The sequence below is a fragment of the Pistacia vera genome, unplaced genomic scaffold, assembly GCF_008641045.1.
Source record: "Pistacia vera cultivar Batoury unplaced genomic scaffold, PisVer_v2 Contig1247, whole genome shotgun sequence".
Lineage (NCBI taxonomy): Eukaryota > Viridiplantae > Streptophyta > Magnoliopsida > Sapindales > Anacardiaceae > Pistacia > Pistacia vera.
Genome location: NW_022195301.1, coordinates 26208 through 37978, shown reverse-complemented (window position 1 = coordinate 37978; position 11771 = coordinate 26208). Strand labels below are relative to the sequence as shown.

Here is an 11771-nt window from a genome sequence, read left to right as displayed (position 1 = left end):
AATTCACTACCCAAAAAGTTTGAAAATGACAATTACCCACTTTTTGTGAGGGTTTGTTAGTGAATTCAGTTATTTGACATGTACATTAACTGTAAAGATGAAAATACCCTTGACTGTTTGACTTATTATATTATTTTGTTAATTTATGTTAGGTCAACAAATTCAATTACTTATATACCCATCCTCTATAAATTCAATTACTAATATGCCATCAACTATTTCTGAGATGTAAATTACCCATTTGTTCCTTTTTTTTTTTGAAATATTGAAGTTACCATTCAGATTTATAAAATTTGTAACATTTAAAATTACCAATTTGTCCCTCTCTTGGTTTGATATGTCTCAAATGAGAATTGCCACTGGTGTGACTAGGGATGTATACAAGCCGAGCTGAGCAAGTATCTCGATACTCGAGTTCAGTTCGTGATGAACAGTAACGAGCTCGAGCTCGAGCCGAGCTTGGTTGAGCTTCAATATTAGTGTTCGAGCTCAAGCTCACGAGTATTAAGGTGCGCTCAAGCTCGAGCTCGCTTAAACGAGCTTAAATGAGCTTAAACAAGCTTGAGCCTGATCGAGCACGAAAACTGCTCATGAACCAGAAAAATGTTGTAGATCTAATTCATCTGAAGGCAAAACTCACCCATAATTCAACACAATCTTCAACACCAACAATCTTCCAAAACATAAAATGAAATGACAAGTTTAAAGTTGTTGGATGAAATATGCATTACAATTGTTTGATATATTTGTTGGATGTACATATGTAATATGCATTTCTTGCACAAACACAAGTGTACAACTACAAAAGGGTAGACACTGGACACTTAAACAGTACACTCCATGAAGCTTTGTACAAACACATGAAGCTATATACAAACCAAAAGTACACTCCATGAAGCTATGTGCTTATGCCCAAACACATGAAGCTATATACAAACACAAAAATACACTCCATGAAGCTATATATAAACACAAAAGTATACTCCATGAAGCTATATACAAAGACAAAATAGCAAAAAACTAAAGCAAGAAATATAGACTTTGGGACAGCAAAATCCAAGAAGACCAGGAGAGAAAAACCTAAAGCCACCCAAAGCAGAAGAAAGGCACCAAAGCCACCTAAAGCCAAGCCTCCCACGGTCCCACCTGCAAAGTGTAAATACAAAGGAAGCAAATAGTTTGCAAGTCAAATGTTTGCAATTCACCATTCACCAAATCAAAATCAACACAACAACATCACAATATCCCTCTGATACAAACCCCAAGCTTCACCTGCAAAAGATCACTCACAAACAACCACCCGGATCACTCTGAAACTCCAATAGTCAATAACCCAGAATTTCTAGTCACACCAGAACAGTTTAGTCACTTCAAAAACAATTGAAAAACACAAGCAATACTGAATAATCTCAATATCTATATTGAATAACCAGGTTCTTTGCATAGAAATTAAAAAAACTACAAAAGGGCTATATATTTACAAACCTGTGGATATATGTTGGAGGGTCAAACAATCTACTCAATCCCTTCAAATGAAGAGATAGGAAGGGTAATCTCTAATGGTTCCTCATCCGTCTAAAACATATATAGGAAAAAATCATAAAGTTTAACGTTAGAATAAAAGAAAATAATATTCAAAATAAACGAGACATAAAAACAGTAATAATTTAAGGGTTAATTAAACTTACTTTATCAATCTTCGTTAGTCCGAGGAGATTGCGACACCAATCACCTCCACATAGTAGTGCTTGCACTGTGTCCGGAGACAGTCGAGATCAGTAATTGTCAATAACTCTACTTCCCGCACCGTGCTAATAGGAATGACAAGTATATCACGAGCCACCTTACATAACACTGGATATTTCAAACTATTTGCTTGCCACCACTTTAAAGCATCTAACGCCTCATAATCCACCTGACACTTATAACATGGCTCTTTGAAATAGGAATCTAACTCCGATTTTTCCGAGGCAACAGTTTCAATTACGTCCACATAATTCATTAAAGCCGACCAACAGAAGAGTCATCATCTGCATTTGTCCCACTCCTACTCCTGCTCCCACTCCCACTCCCACTCCCACTCTCACTCTCACTCCTCCTATCTTGCCTAGTTGCAGGCATATGTTGATCAGCAGATGATTGACTATTGGCCATATATTCCCTGTACAACTCATACAAGGCATCCCGAACCGTTGTATAATGAACCCATGCTTCAAGATTACCATAAATCTTGGGGAAAGCATAGTCCAACACTCTCATTTTGCACATAGGGTCGAGAACAGCAACTATAGCTATCAACAAATTGCAGTCGCCCCAATATTTATCAAATTTCCCTTTCATCTTCCTCACAATGGTCCTCACAAATTCATTTTCATCCTCAACATGTTTATCCAACAAAACTTTCACCTTACAAAGCTCGGCAAGAAATCTATTTGATGTTGGATATTTAGACCCTGAAATGATGTTAGTGGTAACATTGAAAACCTTCAAAATTTCACAAACTCTCTGCATTTTATCCCAATCTTCATCAAGGGGACAAGAAGTGAAATGCTGGTCTTTTTCAAAGTATCTTGGAAATACCCTTTGGAATTTTAGTGCAGTTGCCAACAACTCATAAGTTGAGTTCCACCTTGTTTTACAATCCAATATCAACATTCTATGAGGCAACTGCAATTGCTGCACAATTTTTGAAAAGATTTGTAGTCTAATCTCTGATTGATTGATGTAGTAGACACTATCACGGACGTCTTTGATAATATACCTAATCTGATTAAGACCATCTTGCACCATTATATTTAATATGTGGGTGCAACACCTAACATGAAACAACTTTCCCCCACAAAGAAGCTTCTTGGTTATAGAAAAGTTTTCCTTTAGAACCTTGATTGCCAAGTCATTAGTGGATGCATTATTAATTGATATCGTGAAGATTTTGTTCTCAATTCCCCATTCCTGCAAACAGTTAAATATGTGATCAGCAATTTGGACACCACTGCGAGGAGGCGGTAAACGAACAAAACTGAGCACACGTTTGTTCAACCTCCAATTAGTATCTATCCAATGCTCCATCACAACCATGTACTCAAGTTTCTGATTACTTGAATTCCACAAATCAGTAGTCAAACTAATTCTATCAATATTCTTCAAAACAGCCTTCAACCTCTTCTTTTCCATTTCATACACCTTCATACAATCATTTTTACTTGTGAAGCGTGATATTTTTTCCCAACCAGGCGTCACATATTTTAGCAAATTATTAAAACCCTCTTGCTCGACAACTCTGAATGGGTGCTCATGCATAAGCACCCATTGTGCTACTAGTTCCCTCATCCGAGCCATCTCAAACCTCCCACCTATAAGAGGAGGCAGGGAACTACCTACTGCCATTGCATCTGCAGCTGGAAAGTTCAACTGTTATTGTTGATTATTAAAAACCCTTCGCCTTAGACTCTGATACCAAATAATGGAGATCAAGGTGCTGACCAAGTTGATGTTCCCAAATATTCTCAAGATCTTTTGCAAGGAATTGATGGTCCAATGACTAAGGCAAAGACAAAGAGGATGAAAAAGGCTTTGCAAGGCTTGATCATGGAAGTGCAATACAAAGAGGTTGTACTAGAAGACTCTAAGACTAAATTCGAAGATTTCAAAGCTTCACCGATGATAGTCTATTATCTTTTTATGCAAGGGGTAGATTCGGAAGATCAAGTTGGATGCAAGGATTAATTTAGGAATTAATTTTTGTTTATTTAATCTTGGGCTTTTTATGTTTTAATTATCATTAGATTCTTCATTCTTTTATTTATTTAAGGTTTATTTAGGCCCAATTCGCTTGTACTTAGGCCCAACCCATTTTTCAAGTAGGTAGGGTTTCTTTTAGGGTTTGTGCTTATAAAAAGGGGCGGCCATGTTATTTTTTTTGGGGGGGGGGGGGGGGGGGGTGGGGGACATATTATTATCAATTGAAGTTTATTTCATAAAGCTATTTGCTTGCCTTCTTATGTTCTTGATTGAATGCTTAAATCTCGACTTATCAAAGGGAGTGATCAACCTTTGTGACGTCTCAAGATTAGGGTTTTAAGGACTTAGTTTTCTTAGGGTTCTAATTCGATCATCCTCAACACGTTCCTAGCAAACCAACTTGTTCTTATTCCATTGAGTTCATGGGTTCCTAGGGTAATTCGCCTAGAGGGTCTACATCACCTTCAAATGTCTAGCAAATTGAGTTGTGCTTCTAGTTGCATTAATGGACAATTTGGCCTTACAATGGATGCATTCTGCCTTCTTCGTATTGTCGGGTTGAAGAACCTCTCTAAATTTTGCCCATACAGGAGATGTCTTCGCTCTTTTCTTCCTTGGGAATGGGTTATCAACATCATCATTTTCTTCTTCAACAGTTGGATTAATACCACAAGTTGCACTTACAGTTGGATTCGGATTACTTCTTAGGGTTTGAACTGGTGAACTTGAGTCAATCAACGTTGGTCGGCTACTAGATGAGCCTTCCATACCTATAATGGAAGAATAAAACAACTATTAGCATTTGTATGAAATATAAAAATCAAGCAACTATATATGTAATTGAATGCATTTCAACCTATTAAACTACAAGAATAATGTGACTATATGAGTGTAATTGTGTAACGTGACTGATAGTGATAGGAACCTTGATTGTTTCCACTTCCAGAATACATAAATTCACTTAAAGATGTAATAAACATGTACAACCTTTGTTTAAATAATTAAAAATAATTACTTGACAAACATGCTTATTATTATATCAGCTTATATGAAATAGTTTGTGTAAATAGTTTATATATGTAGTATCACTCAATTAATTAATATTGAGCTGTAGGATCAATAGATTTAGTGTGCAATATTCTATGAAACAAGCTCTATTTATTACTGTAGAATAATCTGCCAAACCCAATATCTATGTAAATTTTATGCAATAATGGAAAAGAATGTCTTAGGTCTTACACTAACTTTTATTAAAAGGTGTTGTTATGATTGATACTGCTAAACTTGTAGTACCTATATGGTTTTAATGAAGGTTCGCCAGCACTCCAGAAAACCTGATCTATGTTTCTGTAAACACAATAGCCAATAATTCATCACTAGTAATTACATATTCAAGAAAACTGCAATGCATGGGACGGGTCATTCACATAACGCATCTCTGAAGGCTTATTTTTCATCTCCTAGTACAGACACTTATGAAATAATTGTAAAATTTCAATATGATAAACTTAATGAAAGATACTAAACTAACATGATAGCAATAAGATTAAATGGGTAGCTAAGTACATACAAATGCAAACCAGATCAAACAAGGCATACCTAATTCATAACTTACGCAAAAAGCAACACACAATGAATAATGAGCAAAACAAATTAATAAGGAAGATGAGAACCCCAACTGTACAATATAAGAAGATGGCTACAAACAAAATGCCATGCAACAATGACATAAAGACAGGATGAAGTATAAATGTCAAAGATATCTTATAAATCACTGCACACAATACTGCCATACCTAGTTCATTGGGGATCTAACAAATAACTCGACATAATAGTAAGCTCTCGCAGACAGGAAATCTCTGGTAAATAGACAACCAGGGGCTAGAACCTCAGGCTCCATCACCCTTATGCATTCTAAATTACCCAAAACAGCTTATATGTAAGACTGTTAAAATTGCAAGTGTAATTTTAACCATTTCCTCTTCATTTATGGTTTAAGTATTTTTATGTTTTAAGATTGTGTGAGGTCAAAGTCTATACAAAATAACATTTTCTTTACAATCTCATCAATTATTATTTGAAGTCCAGATTGTATGAAAGTTTGGTTCCAAATAATGGGCGAAGACTAGGAAATAAATAGAAGAAAAAACATTACCTACAACATTCAACATGATATCTGATATTAATCTTGAGAACAATAACTATTGCGATTTATGTAATTACCTGGAACCAAATCACTGGTCAGGAGCTTTAGCATGATGAAGATGACGGTGACAGCGAATAGCAGTGGAGAAGTTGTCGACGAAGGCGGCGTGACTGATTTACAAAATGGCAGCGAATGGGATGTTTGGATATTTTAGAGCTAAGGAAGCGATTGGGCTATTGGAGAGTGGAGATGACTGTGACGGTGAATGGCAGTGGCTGAGTTGTCATCGGCGACAGCATGGGGGAGCGATGGGAATTAGAGTTAGGGTTGAATGAAAAATCCCAAATGGGTTTATCGTTTTTGTTTGAACTGTGAATGGGTGTTGTTTGTCATTTTTACAACTTAAAAATAAAATAAAGTTTAAAATCTTGTAAATTGGCCCTCGGAGCTCGTTTAAGCTCGCGAGTCTAACGAGCTAAGGTTAGCCCGAATCAAACTCGGCTCGATACGATTCATGAGTCACTCGAGCTCGAGCTCGACTCGACTGGCTTCGAGTAGAATTCGAGCTTCCGACGAGCCGAGCTCGAATAGCTCATGAGCTACTCGACTCATGTCTCATCCCTAGGTATGACCCAAAAACATCAGGGTTTTTTCTTTATCTCCTGACCACAACAACAACAACAACAAAAGATAAATCACAATTGCATGTGAGGAGGAAGTAAAGAAGAAAATTAACTAACCACTAGAATCGGCCAGATCATGGCAAAAGAATGCGATTGTTTTGTGATCTCACTTGATCTGCCATGATTTGACCTTGAACCGCTAATCTAGCCCATATCATGGCAGACACCCTAGGTTGTGGTGGATCTAGAGCAACAAATCCGCCACGATGTGATCTGGTGCTCTAAATGGTAACCACTAACCAAACAGATCGCAGTCGTCGAATTTGTTCCTAACAACTGCGATGTTTTGTTATGAATTTGATCCCAAATTTTTTTTTGGTTTAACCAAATCCAAGACAGAAGAAGAAAGAGAAAAATAAAGAGATGGAAGGAAAAGAGAGAGACGAAAAAAGAGAGGAGGAAGTGAAGAAACATAAAAAAGAAAGAGAAGAGAATGGAGATAAAATATGACTAATATTATGCTTACAACTGAGTCATATAATCAAGCATACAACTAAGCAAAAAACATAGGACAGAGTAGTTATTTTACATGAATTTTGTAAAAATTTTGTCTGGTTGTATGACTTAATTGTAAACATATTATTCATAAAATATATAGAAAGGAGAAAAAAAAAATAGTTAGGAAGAAAAAAATAAAAGAAAAAGAAAGGAAGGATAAAAGAAAGAGGAGGAAAAAGAAAAAAAATCAGGTTTTCAGATGTTTTTAATTTATACTATTTTATGTCTATTGTAGCAGACACGTGACAACCATGCAATCAAAGCTTCTCATTGATAGAATTACCATATTATCCTTTTTCAAACGGAGTTCATTAATAATAGCCTTGCGAAAAGTGAGTATTTGTCATTTTCAAACTTGTTGGGTATAAAATTGTCTTTGAGGCAAACTTTGGGTGAGAGAATGAGTTCGGCGGCTTCGACCTATATATTTGTATATATTTAGGGGTGGGATAATCCGGTTAACCGAACCGGATTATCAAAACCGAAAACCGAACCAAATTTTCGGTTCGGTTACCAGTTTTCAAATTATCCTTTAATCCTTAAAATTCTTCAATGTTTCATTTAAGCCCCTAAATTCAAATATTTATTATTTTATATATAATTTCATACTATGAAGACTAAAACTCAACATTATACAAAAGCTTTGTATTTGATTATTTGGTGGACAATATTAACATCCTCTCAAGGAGAAACTTGGCTTTGACTTGAAGTGTCGGGAAAGGCAGAGACAATCTTCATAATGTTACCAAGCCTGTGAAAATTAGAGACCATTGGATTGCTACATAGTGAGGACCATCCATCGGTTTCAGAAATCAGAAACAAGTAAAATTAGTAACAAAGTACGCCGAAAATGTAAAATTAAAGGATTATTAATAATATTTGTTACATAAGCTCCTTAATTATGAGCTTTACATCTCTAATCCATATTTAACAGCCTTAATCTCTTCAAATGTAGTGTAGGGTTAACTTTACCAAAGCCTAATCTAACAACAAAATTTCCAGAAAACCATCTCACAAGATCCCAAAATCAACAAACAAAAACCCCCAATTTCCTTCACGCCACACCACCATCACCACAATTCCTTCTAACAAGTGCAAAGTATCCCAAAGGCCAAAACAGCACAAACAGCAGCCACAACATTACCTTCCTTCACTAAAACAAACCCAGAAAGCAAAACAAGATTAACAAAATAACAAACAAAGAATACATAAAAATCAAGAGTCTGCTCACGATGGGTCTGCTCACGGTGGAGTCTGCTCACGGTGTAGTCTCTTTAGGGTTGGTCTGCTCATGGTGGAGTCTTCTCATGGTGGACTGTGAAGATCGCTGGAGAGTGGATGCAGTAGCTCATAGTGTGGATGGAGTAGCTCTGTAGCTCACGGTGTGGAAGACTGGACTGTGAAGATCTCGGAGAAGATCGCTAGAAAGTGGATGCAGCAACAGTAGCTCACGGTGTGGATGGACTATGGAGTAGCTCTGTAGCTCGCGGTGTGGAATAGGGAGATTTAACTAAGATTTGGAGGCTAAGTCGCGAAGGGAGAAGAGTCTGAACTGTGTGTGAAGAGAAATAGATAGGAGCCAAATTTTTTTTTTTTGCTTTTATAGTTAGGGTAAAACCGAACATATTTTCCAGTTTTTTGAATTCTACAAACCGAAAACTGAACCGGTTTTTTAAAAAAACCTAATTTTTGATTCAGTTTTCAGATTATTTATCCCACCCCTATATATATTTATGGGTGACAACAACTTATGCTTAGCGTAAGGTAGTAGGACCCATTGACCAGGTACCACACATTTTTACCCAATCTTATCCGGTCAAAAGATCCGACATAAAACGGGTCACAATGTCAACCAATTTTAATTGCTCAATGCGTAAATGCTATTTTTTATTCTCTATGAAGGTCAGGCCAAAATATTTAACAATTTGAGACAAACAAAACCGATTAATCTATGCACATGCCATGAATCATATTTTACAAATTATGCCAACCACTCTGTATTAAATAACAATATTTTCTAGTCCATTATATAATATATAGTTTATAAATATTCGACATATAAATTTTATATGCAAATTATAGACCTATGTAATTTATAATTCATATAAAAATGATGCTTTTATTAGGTGAAAAATTGTTTAATAATGTAAATTGAGTAATAACTTAATTTACACAAAATAACTTTTAATTTAATATTTATAAACCAGAAAAATCATATAAAAAAGTTCTTTTATAATAAAAGGATATTAATTGGCCCGAAATTAGAATTTGGAATCTATTCTTGACAACAAAAACAAAACCAAAAAAAAAAAATATTTACTCTTATCACCTGATAAAGTGTGTATTTTTATTTTCTAATTTTTAATATTGCTAATATTTCTGGTTCAATTATTAGTGTGGGTTAAGATCTTCGTCTTGCAATTGGATGAAAATTTACATGGTGGCACCATTAGTATGAAAGCTTTCTCCTGAATCTCTGATTAATTTCATCTTATCATCTCTTCTGTAAGTTCTCTGCGTTTTTTTTTTTTTTTTTTTTTTTCAGTTTTGTTCAGCTTATCTTCAGCTATGAAACCCATATTCTTTTGTTGCACTTTTGTTGAATTTCATTTCGATTTTTGCTGAATTTGTTTCATTTATTGATAATATGCGGAACCCAGGTTGCCTTTTATGATATTAGGTTAAAGTTTTGATTTTTATTTGTGGGATATTGATATTTTCTGTGAATGATTTATGAAATCCTTGTTTTAATTGCATTGATTTGGTGTTATAAATTGGAACCCTTCTTGGAAAAGCTTGAAATTTTTTAGCTTTAGATGAGATTTTGAATGTATTTGATTGTGGTTTGTATATTTGTTTGATGAATTGTGTATTTTTATTAGGAGATTTTTGTTCTTGAATTTTAAAGTGATTAAAATTGAAGGAGAGACGTTTGATTATCTCGCAGGATTTTATCAAAACAGTATGGAGTCTAGTGGTGAAGATGCGCTTAGCGCTATAGTTCCTTTGTTGAAACTTCTGTCCCTAACAGTTATTGGATTGATTCTTGCAAATCCAAAAACCAAAATGGTCCCGAGAGCAACATTTAAGCTCTTAAGCAAGCTGGTTTTCGCCCTATTTTTGCCCTGTTTGATATTTACTGAATTGGGTGAAAGCATTAGTCTGGAGAACATTTTTTCTTGGTGGTTTATCCCTGTTAATGTTTTAGTAAGTACGATCTTTGGTTTCTTTCTTGGGTGCTTGGTGGTGATTATATGCCGGCCACCTCCAGAGTTCAATAGGTTTACAATCATCATGACTGCCTTTGGAAATAGTGGTAATCTGTCTTTGGCGATTGTTGGATCTGTTTGTCATACGAAGGATAGTCCTTTTGGACATGGTTGCCATTCTAAAGGGGTGGCGTATGTTTCGTTTGCCCAATGGGTTTCTGTGATTCTTGTATACACGCTTGTTTATCACATGATGGAGCCTCCATTGGAGTATTACGAGGTTGTTGAGGAGGAAGGCGATGTCATTGAGGAACAACCACCTGTTAATGATTTAAGTAGGCCTCTTCTTGTAGAAGCTGAATGGCCAGGCATCGAGGACAAAGCAACTGAACATTCCAAGAAGCCCTCAATTGCTAGGATTTTCACCAACCTCTCAACTCTTTCTCAGACCAATTTTCCAGACGTTGATATCACAGAGGAAGCCACTAGTGTTAGCAGTCCCCGGTCCATTAGGTGTTTGGCCGAACCCAGAGTTGTCAGGAGGTTCAGAATTGTTGCTGAACGAACTCCAATCCAACACATACTTCAACCTCCAACAATAGCTTCTCTCTTAGCTATCATTATCGGGACTGTCCCTCGGCTAAAAGTTTTTTTCTTTGGATATGATGCTCCATTATCTTTCATCACCGACACTTTAGAAATTTTAGGTGGTGCAATGGTGCCTTCTGTGATGCTTATTCTTGGGGGTATGCTTGCAGAGGGACCAAATGAATCTAAACTTGGGCGTCGAACTACAATTGGTATAGTAGTAGCAAGGCTTTTGGTGCTTCCTTTGATAGGAATCGGGATCGTTGCATTAACCGATAAATTGAATATTTTAGTCGAGGGTGATGCGATGTACAGATTTGTGCTTTTGTTGCAGTACACAACACCAAGCGCCATTTTATTGGGAGCAATTGCAAGCTTGAGGGGTTATGCTGTTAAGGAGGCTTCGGCAGTTCTCTTCTGGCAGCATATCTTCGCCCTTTTTTCCCTTTCCGTGTACCTTATCGTCTACTTCAAACTGGTCAAGTATGTTTGAGGTTCGCCCCGCATCTCGATGTTTCGTGTTGATTAGCAATTGCTTAACATGTAAATGCCTTCATATTCTTGCTTTCTACATGTCCATTGAATTCTCTCTCTTGAATGAGATAAACATGTTTTCTAGTATGTTGTACTGTGTTTTGATGATTGAAAGTAAATGATGCTTATTTTGTGGCATTGATGTTCTTAGTCTTTGAGTTCTTAGGTGTTTGGCTACCAAGAAAAAGAGAGAAAGTAAAGGAAAGTTATGGAGAATTCAAAGAGAATTATAAATAAATTTTTGCTAATTTGGCAAGTTTTATGTGGCCTCTTGTTATTAACATTGCTTTTACTATCGAGGAAAAAAAAAAAGGCTTTAAACGAAAAAAGCATATCATGTCATTCATATGCTCATATCAAACCGCATGTACA

At 36.0% G+C, this 11771-nt stretch overlaps 2 protein-coding genes across 2 annotated transcripts; one reads left to right on the top strand and one right to left on the bottom strand.

Annotated features, from left to right (window-relative positions):
- Positions 1–2001: 2001 nt before the first annotated feature.
- Positions 2002–3387, bottom strand: LOC116119080 (zinc finger BED domain-containing protein RICESLEEPER 2-like). The gene has a single exon (XM_031405037.1). The coding sequence runs from the start codon at positions 3385–3387 to the stop codon at positions 2002–2004; it is 1386 nt and encodes a 461-aa protein (XP_031260897.1).
- Positions 3388–9377: 5990 nt separating this feature from the next.
- On the top strand, positions 9378–11486 carry LOC116119152 (protein PIN-LIKES 2-like). Its single transcript, XM_031405095.1, has 2 exons — positions 9378–9573; positions 10016–11486. The coding sequence occupies exon 2, from the start codon at positions 10033–10035 to the stop codon at positions 11356–11358; it is 1326 nt and encodes a 441-aa protein (XP_031260955.1). The 5' UTR covers positions 9378–9573; positions 10016–10032; the 3' UTR covers positions 11359–11486.
- The last annotated feature ends 285 nt before the right edge of the window (positions 11487–11771 follow it).